Source organism: Phyllobates terribilis, unplaced genomic scaffold, assembly GCF_046119375.1.
Source record: "Phyllobates terribilis strain yellow unplaced genomic scaffold, ASM4611937v1 Scaffold_2__4_contigs__length_985480577, whole genome shotgun sequence".
Taxonomy (NCBI): domain Eukaryota; kingdom Metazoa; phylum Chordata; class Amphibia; order Anura; family Dendrobatidae; genus Phyllobates; species Phyllobates terribilis.
Window position 1 is genome coordinate 445,509,869 of NW_027362762.1, and position 20,050 is coordinate 445,529,918.

At 41.0% G+C, this 20,050-nt stretch overlaps 1 protein-coding gene across 7 annotated transcripts in view; it reads left to right on the forward strand.

The window, feature by feature from the left end:
* BCAS3 (BCAS3 microtubule associated cell migration factor) overlaps positions 1–20,050 on the forward strand; it is a 1,370,469-nt gene that overhangs the window by 80,258 nt on the left and 1,270,161 nt on the right. For all 7 annotated transcript variants that reach the window (XM_073665482.1, XM_073665487.1, XM_073665488.1 and 4 more), the window contains one exon: positions 17,249–17,330. In XM_073665482.1, the coding sequence (XP_073521583.1) occupies positions 17,249–17,330 (82 nt within the window). The remainder of the gene's footprint in view (positions 1–17,248; positions 17,331–20,050) is intronic.

Genomic DNA, 20,050 nt, shown 5'->3' on the forward strand with positions numbered 1-20,050 from the left:
ATCCACAAAGGGAACTGCAGATACAGATCGAGTCAATGTGGCACCTCATTTGTGTCTTTTTTTCGCCATAAAATTTGAACAGTTAATTTTAATTTAACTTTTTTTTTTTCTTCCTCTTCTTTTACTCTGGTGGTGCAAAGGGTAAAGTTTCTCCTTTTGTAGAGCGATCCAAGTTAGTAAGGAGACTTATAGGCCATGCAATTCTCTTCTGGGAATTTATGCAAATAAGCTGAAGGAATCAGCAGCCTGTAAATGGTTAATCTCAGCCTCACTGCCTGCTCTAGACAGTCAGACAACTCCAGTACACTAAGGAGAAGCAGTGACAGGATGGCAGTTTTTAGCCTTCTTTTTCCCCTGCTGCATGGTAATACACAGGACTCCATATTGCATTTCTTCTTACCAAACGTATCCAGTATGAAAATAACATTACATGTCCTGTGAATAAAGATAACTGCATCTGCCTTGTGCAATACTGTAAAGGAAAAGTTAAACCCACATGAACTGCTGCACATTCACCATATTGTAGATATTTCTTTATTAAAAGCGACCAAATAGAAAAAATATTTATAAAAAAACAAAACTGACAGAAGATGTAACTCAATGTCTGTGGCTGCATTTCTTCGGTCTTACATGCTGTTTATTCGCAGTCTCCCTTCAAATAGTATTTCCCTATTGAGAAGCAGGAAGTCTCACACCAATGTGAAATTGTGAGACAGCAGAGCCCTCTGACTTCAGCCTCTCTTCGATGGTCTGGAGCTATTATCACTCAATTTGACGGGTTTTTTTTTAGTTTTCCTACTAAGATGTAGTCAAGGAAATGTTTAGATTTTAATTGCCTGTTGCCCTATAAAGATTTACAGGAGGTAATGGGTATTTAAAGTGAAATGTCAGATAATTTTTTTATATTCTGTAAAATTAATGTATTAGGGTAACAAAAGATAGGGTGGATATTAATTCTTTCCCACTAATCCCTCAAATGCAAGGTCACAAGGTGCATTGTACTTTATAGGCCCATATGGGTGTGACTGCACTTCGGCTTTAAGTAGCCATGCATGATGCATGGCCAAAGATCGCACTCTGCCACCGGTGCCTCACAGCATAATGGAAGAATTCTGCTGTTTTAACATCTTGTTGTTCACAACACAACCACACCCACTTATGCAATGTAGCAGCGGCAAAGCACGATCTTTCACGATTATATGTGTGTCATTGTCAGCAGAAAATTACTATTCAAACCAAGAGCGGTCGCTCAGTGCACAAAGGCATGGCTAACATTTAACTGCACCTTCCCACCTGCTTGTTGTCCCTTTAACCTCACCTACCCCACCTCTTCTTTGTTTGACAACTCTGGCTTCTTAGAACCAGGGAAGGGTGGAGGTGATGGGAAAACAAGCAGGTGAGAAGGTGTATTGAAATGATTGGCTGCGCCTTTGTGCACCGAACGCCTGTGCTTGGTTTGAACAGTCTGTGCTGACAGCATTCCTTTAGTAGCTGTGTAATCTAGCCTAAAGCCATGGGCAATACAAAATTGGCTGCAACAATCCTGTCAGCTGCTCCATTTAATGGCTAAAGCTGCAAATAAAAATTTTCCTTGCGCTGCCCCCCATTGCACTTACTAAGCTCTGTACGTGCATGGAACAATGATGTAGAGTAAGTAGCAGAAATGAACTGCCATGCTGTTGAATGGTAGAAGGAGGAAAATATGATACTGAGAGACTTGGTGCCATAATTCTCCTGAGCCCACATCAGTCCCAGTAGCTCAACTGGCTTCCCTGTTCTGGCGTGTTCCTGCTGCCAAATTGACACCAGCACTAGATTATTACAGTTGACCGTAAGAGACATACCCGTAGCCACGCCATATTGCTTGCAATGTGTTTACTTGGAGCAGGTGCGGCTTTATTAATGAAATTGTTACATGTGCGGAATCAATGGGCCACCATCAATTTAATGAGTGCGCAACCAACACGCCGGCAGGTTGCTGGAGGTGATCTGTTGTCTGTGGGAAATACATTAATACAAAATTGACTGCTATTGTCCAGGGAAAGTTCATAGAAGTAGCAGGCCGCTGCCTAGTGGCAATATAACAAAACTATAGAAAAAGACATGAACCGCACATCCAAAACGTATACAGTGGTGGCCAAAAGTATTGGCACCCCTGCAATTCTGTCAGATATTACTCAGTTTCTTCCTGAAAATGATTGCAATCACAAATTCTTTGGTATTATTATCTTCATTTAATTTGCTTGCAAGGAAAAAACGCAAAAGAGAATGAAGCAAAAATCAAATCATTGATCATTTCACACAAAACTCCAAAAATAGGCCAGACAAAAGTATTGGCACCCTCAGCCTAATACTTGGTTGCACAAACTTTTGCCAAAATAACTGCGAACAACCGCTTCCGGTAACCATCAATGAGTTTCTTACAATGCTCTGCTGGAATTGTAGACCATTCTTCTTTGGCAAACTGCTCCAGGTCCCTGATATTTGAAGGGTGCCTTCTCCAAACTGCCATTTTGAGATCTCTCCACAGGTGTTCTATGGGATTCAGGTCTGGACTCATTGCTGGCCACCTTAGAAGTCTCCTGTGCTTTCTCTCAAACCATTTTATAGTGCTTTTGGAAGTGTGTTTTGGGTCATTGTCCTGCTGGAAGACCCATGACCTCTGAGGGAGACCCAGCTTTCTCACACTGGGCCCTACATTATGCTGCAAAATTTGTTGGTAGTCTTCAGACTTCATTATGCCATGCACACGGTCAAGCAGTCCAGTGCCAGAGGCAGCAAAGCAACCCCAAAACATCAGGGAACCTGCGCCATGTTTGACTGTAGGGACCGTGTTCTTTTCTTTGAATGCCTCTTTTTTTTTTCTTGCACACTCTTTGTTGATGCTTTTTGCCAAAAAGCTCTACTTTTGTCTCATCTGACCAGAGAACATTCTTCCAAAACGTTTTAGGCTTTCTCAGGTAAGTTTTGGCAAACTCCAGCCTGGCTTTTTTATGTCTCGGGGTAAGAAGTGGGGTCTTCCTGGGTATCCTACCATACAGTCTCTTTTCATTCAGACAGCGACGGATAGTACGGGTTGACACTGTTGTACCCTCGGACTGCAGGGCAGCTTGAACTTGTTTGGATGTTAGTCGAGGTTCTTTATCCACCTTCCGCACAATCTTGCGTTGAAATCTCTCGTCAATTTTTCTTTTCCGTCCACATCTAGGGAGGTTAGCCACAGTGCCATGGGCTTTAAACTTCTTGATGACACTGCACACGGAAGACACAGGAGCATTCAGGTCTTTGGAGATGGACTTGTAGCCTTGAGATTGCTCATGCTTCCTCACAATTTGGTTTCTCAAGTCCTCAGACAGTTCTTTGGTCTTCTTTCTTTTCTCCATGCTCAATGTGGTACACACAAGGACACAGGACAGAGGTTGAGTCAACTTTAATCCATGTTAACTGGCTGCGTGATTTAGTTATTACCAACACCTGTTAGGTGCCACAGGTAAGTTACAGGTGCTGTTAATTACACGAATTAGAGAAGCATCACATGATTTTTCAAACAGTGCCAATACTTTTGTCCACCCCCTTTTTTAGGTTTGGTGTGGCATTGTATCCAATTTGGCTTTAGGACAATTCTTTTTGTGTTTTTTCATTGAAGACAAATTAAATGAAGATAATAATACCAAAGAATTTGTGATTGCAATCATTTTCAGGAAGAAACTGCGTATTATCTGACAGAATTGCAGGGGTGCCAATACTTTTGGCCAACATTGTACATTGATCTATTGCGACTAAGGAAAAGTTTACAAACTGAACACTGGGTTTTTATTTTACATTTTGCTAAGACTGCTGAACCCACTACCCCGTCACGGCAAAGCTCTAGTGTGTCCCTAACCTTAAAGGTATGACAGCATACACCTACCACTGCCAAAGCGATTCCGCACCATCAGGTGGGGTGACCCAAGTGCTCCATAACACCCATGCTGCAAGGCTAAGCCCCCACGTCTCTGGGTCACTCCACTCCAAAGGCACAGCACCACAGCAACAATGGCCGCCATACAGCACCAACACCAAGTAAATAGATCCTTAGAAAAATGTCATCTTCCTCTAAGACAAACGCTGGACACCAAGCTGAGCACAAAATAGGCGGAACTCCTTTTGTGGTTTCCTGCTAATTTAAAAATACCTGGTCCAAGTGGGAATAGAGCTGGTAACGTCTATGCTTGTGGAGAGTGACATGCCAGTGTGAGGAGACTTACAGACCAGGCGATGCTCCTCTGGGAAATTAATGCAAATAACCTTTTCAGAGAGGATGAGCATTTGAACTCTACTGTAGTCACATACTGGAAGTAGCTATACTAAAGATATTTAGGAGTGCTACTTCCAGTTGATGGCACTACACTTTAATTTCTCTTCCTCTTTGACAAGGCAATTTGCATAAAAAAAACAAAGAAGGGAACAGATAATGGCCGCTGTGGTGCTGTGCCTCATTGCTTAGGCGGGGGTCAGCGCATGGTGCCTAATCTTTAAGATTATTGACCCACTAAGAGATTTGCAGTGACATGACAATGGACTTCATATAGTCTTATCAGAATGTTAACTAAAGCCCCCGTCTCACATAGCGAGATCGCTGCTGTGTCACGTTTTGGTGACGCAACAGCGACCTCACCAGCGATGTCGCTATGTGTGACACTTTGCAACGATCAGGCCCCTGCTGTGAGGTCGCTGTTCGCTGCAAAGTGTCCTGGACCATTTTTTGGTCATTGCTCTCCCGCTGGTCAGCACACATCGCTGTGTGTGACCAGCGGGAGCAGCGATCAGGCTGGTAACCATGATAAACATCGGGTTACTAGGGGCACACGCGCACCTAGTAACCCGTTGTTTATCATGGTTACGAGCCTGCTACGGTGAGCGGTAACCTCCCGCTCACTGTAGCAGAGTGGTAACCATGATAAACAACGGGTTACTAGGAGCGCGTGTGCCCCTAGTAACCCGATGTTTACCATAGTTACCAGCCTGCTCCTGCTTCAGCAGGCTCGTAACCAGGAGCAGGACATCGTGGAAAGATTCTTTCCACGATGTCGCTGCTCCCCTGATCGTTGGTGAGCCTGCCCGTTTGACAGCTCACCAGCGACCACATAGCGACGCAGCAACGATCCCTGACAAGTCGTATCGTTGTCGGGATCGTTGCAGCGTCGCTAAGTGTGACGGGGCCTTTAGTGCATTTCTGTTTTGTACATTTTTACTTAATTACCATCAATGTATAAGTTTTGGATGTGCAGTCCATGTCTTTTTCTACAGTTATGTTATATTGCCAAATGACAATTGACTGTAGCTGCCAAAGGAAACTGCCGCCTCCAGGAATATGGAAACCAAAGTGACTGGAAGTTGTATGGGTTGAGGTGGACTTGAGACTTTTTTGGCCACTCCTGTGTGTCTCCCTAGCAGTGACATCATAATAGTGGACATGATATGGCATTGATTCTAGTGCCCAACAGAGTACCCGCCAAGCCTGGGCTCACCTTCAGTTTGCTCTGCCTGCATTTGCGCACAGGGGCATTTGTCCTCTACAAAAACTTTCTTTGGGCACTTGAAAATCCTTCAATTCCTTAAGAGGAGCTGACATTCTTTGCAGCTACTTCACATTTCTTCCAACATCCTTTCTTCCATTCCAAGGCCATCACCATTTCATGTATTGGCTCCACCTCCATCTGCGCCTTCTTGTCCTTACCTATCCTCATTACAAGACTCTGATTTGGAAATTGTCACCAACCATGTAACTGCCACTTACCATAAAGTGTCGGGCACTGTGACCACCCTCTGTCCACCTACAGTGGGTACGGAAAGTATTCAGACCCCTTTAAATTTTTCACTCTTTGTTTAATTGCAGCCATTTGGTAAATTCTAAAAAGTTCATTTTTTTCTGATTAAAGTACACTCTGCCCCCCATCTTGACTGAAAAAACAGAAATGTAGAAATGTTTGCAAATTTATTAAAAAGAAAAACTGATATATCACATGGTCATAAGTATTCAGACCCTTTGCTCAAACACTCATATTTAAGTCACATGCTATCCATTTCCTTGTGATCCTCCTTGAGATGGTTCTACTCCTTTATTGGAGTCCAGCTGTGTTTAATTAAACTGATGACTTGATTTGGAAAGGCACACACCTGTCTATATAAGACCTCACAACTCACAGTGCATGTCAGACCAAATGAGAATCATGAGCTCAAAGAAAGAGACTGCCCAAGGTGCTCAGAGACAGAATTGTGGCAAAGCACAGATCTGGCCAAGGTTACAAAAGAATTTCTGCATTACTCAAGGTTCCTAAGAGCACAGTGGCCTCCATATTCCTTAAATGGAAGAAGTTTGGAACCACCAGAAGTCTTCCTAGACCTGGCCGTCCAGCCAAATTGAGCAATCGTGGGAGAAGAGCCTTCGTGAGAGAGGTAAAGAAAAACCCCAAGATCACTATGGCTGAGATCCAGACATGCAGTTAGGAGATGGGAGAAAGTTCCACAAAGTCAACTATCACTGCAGCCCTCCACCAGTCGGGCCTTTATGGCAGAGTGGCCCGACGGAAGCCTCTTCTCAGTGCAAGGCATATGAAAGCCCGCATAGAGTTTGCTCAAAAACACATGAAGGAATCCCAGACTATGAGAAATAAGATTCTCTGGTCTGATGAGACGAAGATAGAACATTTTGGTGAGAATTCCAAGCGGTATGTTTGGAGAAAACCAGACACTGCTCATCACCTGCCCAATACAATCCCAACAGTGAAGCATGGTGGTGGCAGCATCATGCTATGGGGGTGTTTTTCAGCTGCAGGGATAGGACGACTGGTTGCAATTGAAGGAAACATGAATGTGGCCAAGTACAGAGATATCCTGGATGAAAACCTCTTCCAGAGTGCTCTGGACCTCAGACTTGGCTGAAGGTTCACCTTCCAACAAGACAATGACCCTAAGCACACAGCTAAAATAACAAAGGCGTGGCTTCAGAACCACTCTTTGACCATTCTGGACTGGCCCATCCAGAGCCCTGACTTAAACCCAATTGAGCATCTCTGGAGAGACCTGAAAATGGCTGTCCACCAAAGTTCAACATCCAACCTGACAGAGCTGGAGAGGATCTGCCAGGAAGAATGGCAGAGGATCCCCAAATCCAGATGTGAAAAACTTGTGGCATCACTCCCAAGAAGACTCATGGCTGTACTAGTTCAAAAGGGTGCTTCTACTCAATACTGAGCAAAGGTCTGAATACTTATGACCATGTGATATTTCAGTTTTTCTTTTTTATTAAATTTGCAAAAATTTCTACATTTCTGTTTTTTTCTCAGTCAAGATGGGGGGCAGAGTGTACTTTAATGAGAAAAAAATTAACTTTTTATAATTTACCAAATGGCTGCAATGAAGCAAAGAGTGAAAAATTTAAAGGGGCCTGAATACTTTCCATACCCACTGTATTGATTTTCAATAGTTGACTCCACTGTCATCAGGCTCGCCACTGGTAGTGCCACTTTTACTTATGGCTACTCATATGAGCAGGCTGAGGCTGACAATTTGTACTGAAAGGTAAGGTGTCTTGCCAAGCTATGCTTCTCCTCTTTTTTCTTACCATATTGAGCCAAATATTGCCCAGCTGTCACGCTGTCTCTGTATACTGGAGGTAGGGGGCCTAAGCTGACCCTAAGCTGGGGCCCTGACTAATCCCTCAACCTGGAGGTACTGTTAAAGGTACAGAGGTCCAGGCCGCCAGCGTAACCCCTACCTCCTGAGGATCCCTGCACCTAAGTAATCTAGTCCTGAGAAGGACCCCGATCACAACAAAAGGGGACAAGTAATAATATGCCCACACACAGTACTTAGACGAACGAGACCGTACAAGGGAAAAACCAAAACCACCTTGCATACAAAAACTACACAACTACAACAGAGGGAACACCAACGGGAAAGGAGATAAATGATAAAGCGAGGAAGGGAAAAAACTCTCCGAATACACTTATCTCTGAAACTCCAAATACCACGATCCGCTCTGTTAGTCTGCATGAAATGCTTTCACCGACACTTCCCTAACAGACCAGCAGGCATTTGAAGGAGTCTCACTACAGCAGCATTGATTGCAGCTGGGCGAGGCTGGACCTCGTCTAGCACAGAGAGAGAGAGAATTAACTCCCTCACTGCCGAAAAACACAAAGCACCAAAAAGTCAGCTGCGAGAAGTCAGGCTGTGTAATCGTGACGATCTTCGTGGCGACACACCCATGACACCAGCAGTCTGTCAACAGGTGCTTTGCACCTAGGAATTTAGTACCTCTACTGTCACTAGCACAACATAAATTTTCCTAGATTGTACACATATTACTCAGTAAGACCACGTGCACACGTTCAGTTTTTGGTCAGTATTTTTTCACTCCGTACGTGTAAGCCAAAATCAAGAGTGGAACAATCAGAAAAAAAGTATAATAGAAACACGTCACCACTTCTGCATTTTTACCCACTTCTGGTTTTGGCTTACAAATATATAAAAAAAATCACCAAATACTCAACGTGTGAACGTGGCCTAAGAGTTGCAATACGCATTACTAGAGAGTGAAGTCCTACTCAGATTAGGACTAGCAGAGTCTCAAGGCAATTTTCATCAATTTAACTTTTTTTTTTCCCTTTCATTATTTTTTCATTTATCCTTAGAGATGGAAGGAAAATTATTAATGTTGCTTTTTTTTCCTGTACTCTAAGCCAGATACATCAATGAATCTTACATTGTAGCCTACATTTTAATAATCCTGGCCAGCCAATGAGTTTTTTTCTTTTTTCCGTCCACAGTAATTCACACTGATGATCAGCCAAGCTCTTTACATTGGCTGGTGGAAGCATAAAACCATTTTGCCAACAAAATGATGCACTTAAGAAGAACCTGCCACCTTCCATCGTTGCATTATTGATAATAAACTAATGTGTTTAACTTTCTTCTTTAAATATGGCTTGCATGGCATAACGTAAATCTTCAATAGTGTATTTTGAAGTAGAAATATGTCATTTGAATAGTTTTGCATTTCTTTAAAATGGTTAACACTAGTTTGATACTTCAAAATAATAAATTCTCTTTTGCCTTCATTACCTGATGAAACCCATTAGGTAATTTATGCTACCCCCGGCACGTGTGGCACTGAATGCCTAGACTTCCTTCAAAAGAGTATGTTTTTTTTAAAAAAATGACTGACACCGGAAGAAGTTTCTGCTGCCTTTCTCTGCATGATTGAAAAAGGGCTCTCCATATTTGTATATACAGTACAGACCAAAAGTTTGGACACGCCTTGTCAGGCAAAATGTATTTTTGGTCCTAGCTTTAAAAAAATGAGAGCTGTCTCAAATTTCCACCCCCCCTGTCCATTTGTAAGACATAGAACTGCAGTGCTTGCCCCCACCCTAAGAATTTTTATTACCGTCGTAAAACTTCAGCGAAGAGCTAGCTCTAGTCTAAACTAGATTTTCCCTCCAATTCTATTGTTTAGCTGGACAAACATTTAATGTCAATTTTAATAACACACAGGACTGTCACTAACACAGGGACCACATTTTTGGAATGCTCACCTTTTTCCCATTATAATAGTATATCTTGCATAACTGAGAAACGACCGAGAACTGGGATAATGGATTCTGAGCTTCTGAGCGTCATAGCGATTTCATATTTGATATTAATCTTCATGAATAGTGGTGACGGCCAACATGATGTCTCCATCTTGGATGTGGGACCCCCCCACACCGAGATATGAAATCTGAAGGTTTTTATGTTCTATGCAGCTGGGTGGTTTCACAAAACCGAGCCCCCGTGTGAGGTAAACATTATGGGTGTCTCCTAATCGTTTGGCCCCTTTAGTAAAAACTAGAATGGCCATTTTCCAAGTCATTCCAACCAGGGACGTCAGACGCATGCCCTACACGCTGCGTGAAGGAATCACATCTACTTTCTGGGGAGCCGTCCCCCCCACAGAATCTGAGACCATCACCTTGTGAAGCAGGTTTTGCTATTACTTATCCCTTTTATTTTAATAACTGTTTATGCATATACAGTACAGACCAAAAGTTTGGACACACCTTCTCATTTAAAGATTTTTCTGTATTTTCATGACTATGAAAATTGTACATTCACACTGAAGGCATCAAAACTATGAATTAACACATGTGGAATTATATAGTTAACAAAAAAGTGTGAAACAACTGAAAATATGTCTTATATTCTAGGTTCTTCAAAGTAGCCACCTTTTGCTTTGATGACTGCTTTGCACACTCTTGGCATTCTCTTGATGAGCTTCAAGAGGTAGTCACCGGAAATGATTTTCACTTCACAGGTGTGCCCTGTCAGCTTTAATAAGTGGGATTTCTTGCCTTATAAATGGGGTTGGGACCATCAGTTGTGTTGTGCAGAAGTCTGGTTGATACACAGCTGATAGTCCTACTGAATAGGCTGTTAGAATTTGTATTATGGCAAGAAAAAAGCAGCTAAGTAAAGAAAAACGAGTGGCCATCATTACTTTAAGAAATGAAGGTCAGTCAGTCCGAAAAATTGGGAAAATTTTGAAATTGTCCCCAAGTGCAGTTGCAAAAGCCATCAAGTGCTACAAAGAAACTGGCTCACATGAGGACCGCCCCAGGAAACGAAGACCAAGAGTCACCTCTGCTTCTGAGGATAAGTTTATCTGAGTCACCAGCCTCAGAAATCGCAGGTTAACAGCAGCTCAGATTAGAGACCAGGTCAATGCCACACAGAGTTCTAGCAGCAGACACATCTCTTCAACAACTGTTAAGAGGAGACTTTGTGCAGCAGGCCTTCATGGTAAAATAGCTGCTAGGAAACCACTGCTAAGGACAGGCAACAAGCAGAAGAGACTTGTTTGGGCTAAAGAACACAAGGAATGGACATTAGACCAGTGGAAATCTGTGCTTTGGTCTGATGCGTCCAAATTTGAGATCTTTGGTTCCAACCACCGTGTCTTTGTGCGACGCAGAAAAGGTGAACGGATGGACTCTACATGCCTAGTTCCCACCGTGAAGCATGGAGGAATAGGTGTGATGGTGTGGGGGTGCTTTGATGGTGACACTGTTGGGGATTTATTCAAAATTGAAGGCATACTGAACCAGCATGGCTACCACAGCATCTTGCAGTGGCATGCTATTCCATCCGGTTTGCGTTTAGTTGGACCATCATTTATTTTTCAACATGACAATGACCCCAAACACCTCCAGGCTGTGTAAGGGCTATTTTACCAAGAGTGAGAGTGATAGGGTGCTACGCCAGATGATCTGGCCTCCACAGTTACCAGACCTGATGGGTTGGGGTGAGCTGGTCCGCAGAGTGAAGGCAAAAGGGCCAACAAATGCTAAGCATCTCTGGGAACTCTTTCAAGATTGTTGGAAGACCATTTCCGGTGACTACCTCTTGAAGCTCATCAAGAGAATGCCAAGAGTGTGCAAAGCAGTCATCAAAGCAAAAGGTGGCTACTTTGAAGAACCTAGAATATAAGACATATTTTCAGTTGTTTCACACGTTTTTATTAAGTATATAATTCCACATGTGTTAATTCATAGTTTTGATGCCTTCAGTGTGAATGTACAATTTTCATAGTCATGAAAAGACAGAATAATCTTTAAATGAGAAGGTGTGTCCAAACTTTTGGTCTGTACTGTATGTAAATTGTCTCTTTTGTAATATCTTGTATATCTTTTGTAAACACTGCCCCCTTTTGGGAGTAAATCATTATTATTTTCCAGTTTCGTTCTTGTCCTATGTCGAGCAAACACTTTCCTCAGCCGCTAATTCACGTTACCTACCAGGTACCCGATCCACCTGTTAAGCGATCGGTGGTGGCAGTATACCAGTATTTATGTGATATTGTGGTTTGAGGGTGGCTGGTCGGAGGTATATATACGTTCCTGGAAGGAACTGGTGGTATATATACGTCCTGTCACATCACGTGCCGCAATAGTCAACAGAAAATAGAGCAGCTGCACCCGTACTTATCCTCGGTCAATACCGTGTGTGACCAGAAGGATAAGGGGGCGCCAGAGAGCTGCGAGGTCTGACCCAAAAGTGGGTGCTGTTTCCTGACACGCCTTCTCATTTATAGATTTTTCTGTATTTTCATGACTATGAAAATTGAACATTCACACTGAAGGCATCAAAACTATGAATTAACACATGTGGAATTATATACTTAACAAAAAAGTGTGAAACAACTGAAAATATGTCTTATATTCTAGGTTCTTCAAAGTAGCCACCTTTTGCTTTGATGACTGCTTTGCAAACTCTTGTGAATTCATAGTTTTGATGCCTTCAGTGTGAATGTACAATTTTCATAGTCATGAAAATACAGAAAAATCTTTAAATGAGAAGGTGTGTCCAAACTTTTGGTCTGTACTGTAGGAAGATAACTGATATCCAAACCAGGCAGATTCGGTCAGTATTTTTTCTCAGGAGTGGGAGCCAAAACCAGGTGAGGAATAATCAGAGAAAATGCATAATAGAAACAAGTCACCAATTCTGCATTTATCACCCACTCCTGTTTTTAGCTCCCACTCCTGAGAAAAAATACTGACCAAATACTGACCAAATACTGATAGTGGGGCCGTGGCCTAAAACCATGTATTCTTTGAAATACTGCTATGTTTCAAAGTAACAGTGCTTTTCAGTTAGGGATCCCATCAATATTACAAGCTGTCTATGTTAAGGGCAGCATGAATCTAGACAGGGTCTTTTTAAAAGCACTCAATAAAATCACTGTTTTAACTGTTCAAATTAATTGCTAACTACAGTACCTGCCTATGTTGCCCGCTAACGATCACAAACCGCTCCTGCCAGCGATTCTGCTTCACGTCAACAGAGCATCTCTTCCTCTTCCGGTCTGCTCTTTTGATGTCCTGTTGATTGACAGCTCCTTTCCTTCAGTTATGCAGCAGGGAGCCAGCTGTCCATCAGCATGACATCAGCAGTCACGCCCTATCAGTAGAGCAGTGCAGAAAAAAAAGCAGCTGCTCTGGCGACGTGACCTCATTGGAAGCCACAGAATCACTGGCAGGATTGGTCTGTGACCGCTCTCAGCATGCGGAGATCGACGCTGGGCACAACAAGCCTGTAAGTTCTTAGAGCCAAGAAAAAAAAAAGTCCAAGACAACTTCTTGATGATTTGCATCTCCCCTGGATTATCCGTACTCCCCTGAAATAACAACTCTGGAATAGCTTTATTTTTCCTTAGAAATCATTATTGTGCTATTTCTGTTATTCCTCTAGTCGGTGTTTGGACAGTTTACTATTCACCTTGTCAAATGGGATAGTATAGTTTGATGCTTTCGATTTGGGGTTGACAGTATCAGACTTTGTAGGAATACAGCCTACTAACCAGTGAAATGGTATCACCCTTTACTTTTAGCCAGTACCACCACAAGTATTTGAGACTAGGTATAGCGAATATTGTCAGATGAAGCAGGGAGCAGAAGTAAAATATAAGACAATAAAAGTAAAAATTTGTATTTTGATTGTGTTTTCCAGCGGGTATTGTGATGATGATGTCTGTAATGCGCTGTGGAATTAGGACACGTTCACACGTTCCGTATGTGGTCAGTATTTTACATCAGTATGTGTAAGCCAAAACCAGGAGAGGAACAATCAGAGGAAAAGTATAATAGAAACGTCACCACTTCTGTATTTATCACCCACTCCTGGTTTTGGCTTACAAATACTGATGTAAAATACTGACCAAATACTGAACGTGTGAATGTGGCCTTAATGGAGCTATATTTGTGAGTAAAATAAGTAAACAACTCCAGTCCTCGAGGCCCACCAACAGATTATATCTTCTGGATTTCCTTAGTATTGCACAGACGATGGAATTTTCACTTTTGCAATACTAAACTAATCCTGAAAACATGATCTGTTGGAGGGCCTTGAGAACTGGAGTGAGGAACACTACTATATTGGTGCCAAATTAAATAAAGTATCCCCCTTTTAATTTTTTTTTATTGTAAAGGCTTTCTCTGTGTAAGAATAGCAAAATCACACCCAGTCTTCCCAACCTCTCGACCCCTCAGCATTGCCTCTGTACTGTTACCCCGGACTTTTTTGAAATGGCAGCAGCAGTGACACACACATATACAGCACATGATGACCGCTACAGCCAATCAATGGCCTCAGCACTCTCATACCATCTACAACACATTGGCTGCAGTGGTCACGTGCTGTAGTCGTGACGTTACTTTACTACTCCAACCTTGACCAAAGCCAACAGCGCTGGAGTCCAAAAGGGTCAGTATGCTGAATCTATAATATTTATGCAGAGTGTAGAATGAAACATGTTGAATGGGATAGTCCCAAAAAATCTGCGTTATGGCAGTTCCATAGAAAATGAACGGCGCACAGGCCGCTCATGTGTACTTCCGATCCATTCAGGAGCAGGGCCCTGTTTCTGTGTTCTAAAGCCCCAACCTCAGGTCCGCAGGGGATCTCAGCAATTGGATCCATAGTGATTCTTCTTTTAAATTCCCATGATGAATTTTTATTGCTGTGTATTTTTGCTGCACAAAAAAAGCAGTATGGGGACATTTTGTGTTTTTGTCTTGAAAAATTAAAAAAACAGCATTTTTCTGTACCAGCAAAGTGGATATAATTTTTGAAATCTCATGCACACGTTACTTTTTTTTTCCAGATTTGGAGCAGTTTAAACTCTGCAGCGTTTTTGCAGCGTTTACCTATTCAAATGAATAGGAAGAAACTATTAAATCATTAAAACAATGTATCAAAAATGTGGCAAAAACACTCTTATTTTACACAGCAGTTGTCCTGTTGACAGTCCAGCATTTGCAATAGATTTTTCTCCTTCAAACGTGTGTACATTCCCTTATAGAAATCTTATGCCCAATGTGCTTTTTCTTAACGCAGTATAAAATGACCTAATGACCTGCGGTACGTGTTTGAAATCTGCAACATGACAATTTCTCTTGTGGGTACGCTGAGTTTTATGTCAGGATTTTCTCCATACAACTGAATTTAGATGCGGAAAATCCACTGGGGAAAAAAATTCATATATGTTTTTAGTGTGTTTCCGCAGTAGAGACACACTAAAAACGCATGTATTCCGCACATGATTGTCAGTAAAATGTTGTCAAAGCCAAATTCCAGAAAGTAACAGAAACAGAGCATCTTTTTTAAAAACATGACAAACCAGCAAGAGACAAAAATTGTAGCGTCAGGAACACGATCAAAACACGTGAAAAAATCACTTAAAAGTGCAATGAAAAAACTCAAGTAACCTAATGTACCTAATAGGCGCAAAAATGGTGCAGAATATCTGCAACATAAAAAAACTCACCAAAAGCTCATTGTGGGGACATAGCATTACTGGCTGCTGATCGAGGAAAGTGGATTCATGCTATGAAATGTAATTTCAGTGTAGTTATGTTATAGAACAATAAATTTATTGTGGCGGTCTCTTATGAATTAACCACCTTCTTGCATTTCCAGTATGGGAATGACCTTCATTAAAATTAAGAAGCAACTAAACCAAAACAGGTTTGATTTAACACAATTCTAATCTATAACTGTCTCCAACGAGGCATGCACAGATCCTATCCCTGGTCACTTCATTACTGGCAGATGGAGCTGTTGTATCATATATAGAAGGAATCATTTATCAGTAAACTAATGCTTAGGCTAAATCTGGATGGACAAATTATCTAAAGGCTGTGATGATAAAAAAAGCATTATGCACAAAGTATAATGACTACATAACTGATCAAGATTAAATGTGGAGACTGTTCGGAGGTATTTACACATTGCAATCCTGAAATAATTGTCCTTTAGTAATGATATCTGGTCTGAGAAATGTCCCTTTTTACTGTGCAGTCATGAAAATCCGCTTGGGATGTGAAGAAAATGATCTAGCAAATGTATAGTAGACACATTTATTTGTGCTAAATTAAACCTCTAAGTAGGCATAAATGGGAGATATGGAGACATAAAAACAGGCAATCGCTAGAGAGGGTGACTGTGTATTCGGCCAAAAATGGGCACCAGGGACCCCTCTTTCTGAAAGGAAGAAGTCAAAATATATTTTAACTTTGACTAGGAAATACTTCTCCTGAAGTATGGCTATGTGTTCACAACATATTTTTCAGCCGGATTCCGCTGTGGAAATCAAAGTCAAAAACGTTCAAAAGACTGATAGCAATAGCTTTAATTATAAAAACTGTAGATGATTGATTTTTGTATTCTGCATTATTTCTCCATAAACTAGAATATATTTTGACACATACAATAGCTATAAAACAGTCTCACTGACCAGCATGGTGCATAGTGAACTGTACATTTATATGGAAATTACTTCTTAGGTTTTTTTGTTAGGGTTTTTTTTGCACCTCACTGCAAGCAAATCATCTTTGCTCTTCTGGGCTTCAACTTTCATGCTTTGAGTCATTATTCACTTGATAAATGTATTCTTCTGGCTTGTCATCATATAAGCTAAAATACAAATGGTTCCCGTTTTCTTTTTATATATTTAATGTAATGATAATTATCCCATTGTTTACCACCAGAAAAAAAATTACAGGAAAACCCCACTGAAGGTCAAAACCAATGTATTTTTAATGCCAGGAAATGCTAATGTTTCTTTTTTGTTATGAGGAATACGAATGCTGATTACTTATCTTACTCTTTTGAAAACATAACTAAATGGCCATCAGAACTGTGCACAAATGATGTTTAAAGGGGTTGTCCACTACTTAGACAACCCCTTCTGAATCCCTACGTTACCTCTAGTAACATAATAATACCTATACTTGCCTCCGGTGCCAGCGTCGTTCCAGTGGTGTCAGCACTCACTCTCCCGGTGATCCCTGCGGCCAGTCAGCCCTGGCTTCACTCACCCCGCCTTCGGACGAATCATATACATCCAGAGGAAGTGAGAGAGCAGCAGCAACAACAGTTCTCACTTCCTCCGGATTGCGGAAGAGGAGAGTGAAGCCAGAAAATTGTCATGTCATGTGATCTCCGGAGAGAGCTGGTGCTGACACCGCTGGAAAGGCGCCGACACCACAGTATAAGTATTGCTATTTTGCAAGGAGGAAACGTAAAGATTGAGAAGGGGTTGTCTGAGCAGTGGACAATCACTTTAATATATATTTTTATTTTATTGTTGTGAACCAAACACTCTTAGTCCTGGAGATCTTGGTTCTGATGAATTTTTAATTTAATTGATTTTACTTTTTTATAGGTTAGCGGAGAAGCTCAGGAGTTGTTCTCAGTTCGCCATGGTCCAGTAAGGTCTGCACGAATCTTGCCATCTCCCCAAATTTGTAAGTCTAAAAATTGTATTAGCTTTACCTTCCTTTGCATTTTGTTCTTCATAATTTAGCTTATAATTTTATTCATGAAACAGGTGTTCTTAAGAACCCTTCCTTGTTCACAATGATTTTTCAATTGAAATGCTGCTTAAAGAAGTTGTCCACTACTTTTACATTGATGCACCATCCATAGGATAGGGCATCAATGTCTCATTGGCCGGGGCCCGCACCCGGCACCCCTGCCGATCAGCTGTTATTGGTGCAGACTACGGCGGCCGGCCGGAAGTACTTACTTGTGGTTCTTGGTCGTGAAGCTGTAGTGGCCTCCGCGGGGTACTACACATCCGCCTTCTATTCAATTCAATGGGACCCCGGCAGATCAGACATTGATGCCCTATCCTACGGATGGGACATCAATGTAAAAGGAGTGGACAACTCCTTTAAGCTGCATTTAAATTGAAAAATCATTGTGAACAAGGAAGGGTTCTTAAGAACACTTGTTTCATGATACGGATGGGGCATCAATGTAAAAGTAGTGGACATCTTCTTTAATTTACAATAGAGAGAGAAAAAATAAGCCAAGAAGTGCTGTGCAAATACTAGACTAATTGGTAATGCTGGTAGATTTTGCCTCTGAATCTAGTTACTAAAGTTACTCAACTTAACTTCATAAATTCAATTCCCTTTGCGGCTCAGAGAGGTCCTGAATTATTGCCTATATTGTAATCCAGAGTTGCATTCACAATTCTGCTAGATTAAGAGCTAAAATCTACCAGCAGACTCAGCTGGTGTTGTATCTGCGCAGAAATTCTCCTAAGGAATTTTTGTCTAGAAAAAAAATGGCTGAGACACATATAGATTAATTTTTATACATTTCTCTTAATTCATTAGTCTGACTGCCTACCTCATAAAGTTGACATCAGTAATATCAGTGGAGGTTGTTTCAGATTACTGGCTGACCTTGTGTCCTATAGCGGGAAGTTATAGCAACATTTCCTATGATTACTGTTATTTTCAGATTTTCACAGAAATGCTATTTTGGAGGGAGTCATAGCTATTCGGCCCTGACATTTTCTGGAAAGTTTTTCAATATATGTAATTCCTAAATACTGGACTTATAAAACATTACAAAAAATACTAATAAAGAGAGAAAAAAATTGGTTAATATAATTGTTTAGTGTAAAAACATCTAAAAAAAAATAATTGCTTGACACAAGTCCTACCAGAAGTTGTAAATCCTCTGTGTTACTTTAGATTTTGTTGTGAGATAAACTTGTGGATTCTTGGGAATCCACAAGTTCTTTTCCTGGGGTAGTCTCTATTACCAAAGGATGATGTGCAAAATAATGTGTGAAAGCAGAAATTGTAGTCAAACTGGCAGTCTGTCAGGGTAGAGTAAGTTTTTTGATCACAAGTAGGAAAAAGATGCACAGAGCCGGCAGCAGATAGAAGATGGTGGTCAGAAAACTAGCAAGGGTCGCAAATATTGAAATACATATTAGTACATAACAGGAACCTTATTGCTCAGCAAGTAAATACTAGGGGAAAGGACCTTGAAAAATGGTAGGGTGGCTAGACATTGGCTGTGAAAAAAGACTTTGTTTTTGGGACATCCCCTTTTACCTCTTTACCCCGAAGCCTGTTTTCACCTTCCTGACCGGGCCAAATTTTACAATTCTGCCCAGTTTCACTTTATGTGGTAATAACTCTGGAAATCCCAACATATCCCAGTGAATTTGAGATTGTTTTTCATGACACATTGTATTTTATGTTAGTGGTAAATTTAGGTCGAAATCTTTTGCATTTATTTGTGAAAATATCAGAATTTTGACGAAAATGTTGCAATTTTCAAACTTTCAATTTTTATATACTTAAACTACAGGGTGGGCCATTTATATGGATGCACCTAACTTAAATGGGAATGGTTGGTGATATCAACTTCCTGTTTGTGGCACATTAGTATATGGGATGGGGAAAACTTTTCCAGATGGGTGGTGACCATGGCGGCCATTTTGAAGTTAGCCATTTTGGATCCAACATTATTTTTTTCACTGGGAAGAAGGTCATGTGACACATCAAACTTATTGAGAATTTCATAATAAAAAACATGGTGTGCTTGGTTTTAACGTAACTTTTTTCTTTCATGAGTTTTTTACAAGTTTATGACCACTTATAAAATGTGTTCAAAGTGCTGCTCATTGTGTTGGATTGTGAATGCAACCCTCTTCTCCCACTCTTGACACACTGATAGCAACACCGCAGAAGAAATGCTAGCACAAGCTTCCAGTATCCGTTGTTTCAGATAATTACAAAATAATTTATAAATAACATTTTCTGTATGTCTACTTTACATCAGCATCATTTTTGAAACATAATTTTTTTGTTAGGCAGTTAGAAGGATTAAAAGTTTATCAGCAATTGCTCATTTATCGAACAAAATTTACAAAACCGTTTTTTAGGGACCACATCGCATTTGAAGTGACTTTGGGGGACCTATATAACAGAAAATAAAGAAAAGTGATACAATTTTAAATGCTACACCCCTCAAAGTGCTCAAAACCACATTCAAGAAGTTTATTAACCCTTTAGGTGCTTCACAGGAATTAAAGCAATGTGGAAGGAAAAAATCAACATTTTAATTTTTCCCACAAAAATGTTCATTTAGTCCCAAATTTTGAATTTTTACAAGGGTAACAGGAGAAAATGAGCTGTACAATTTGTTGTTTTTCCTG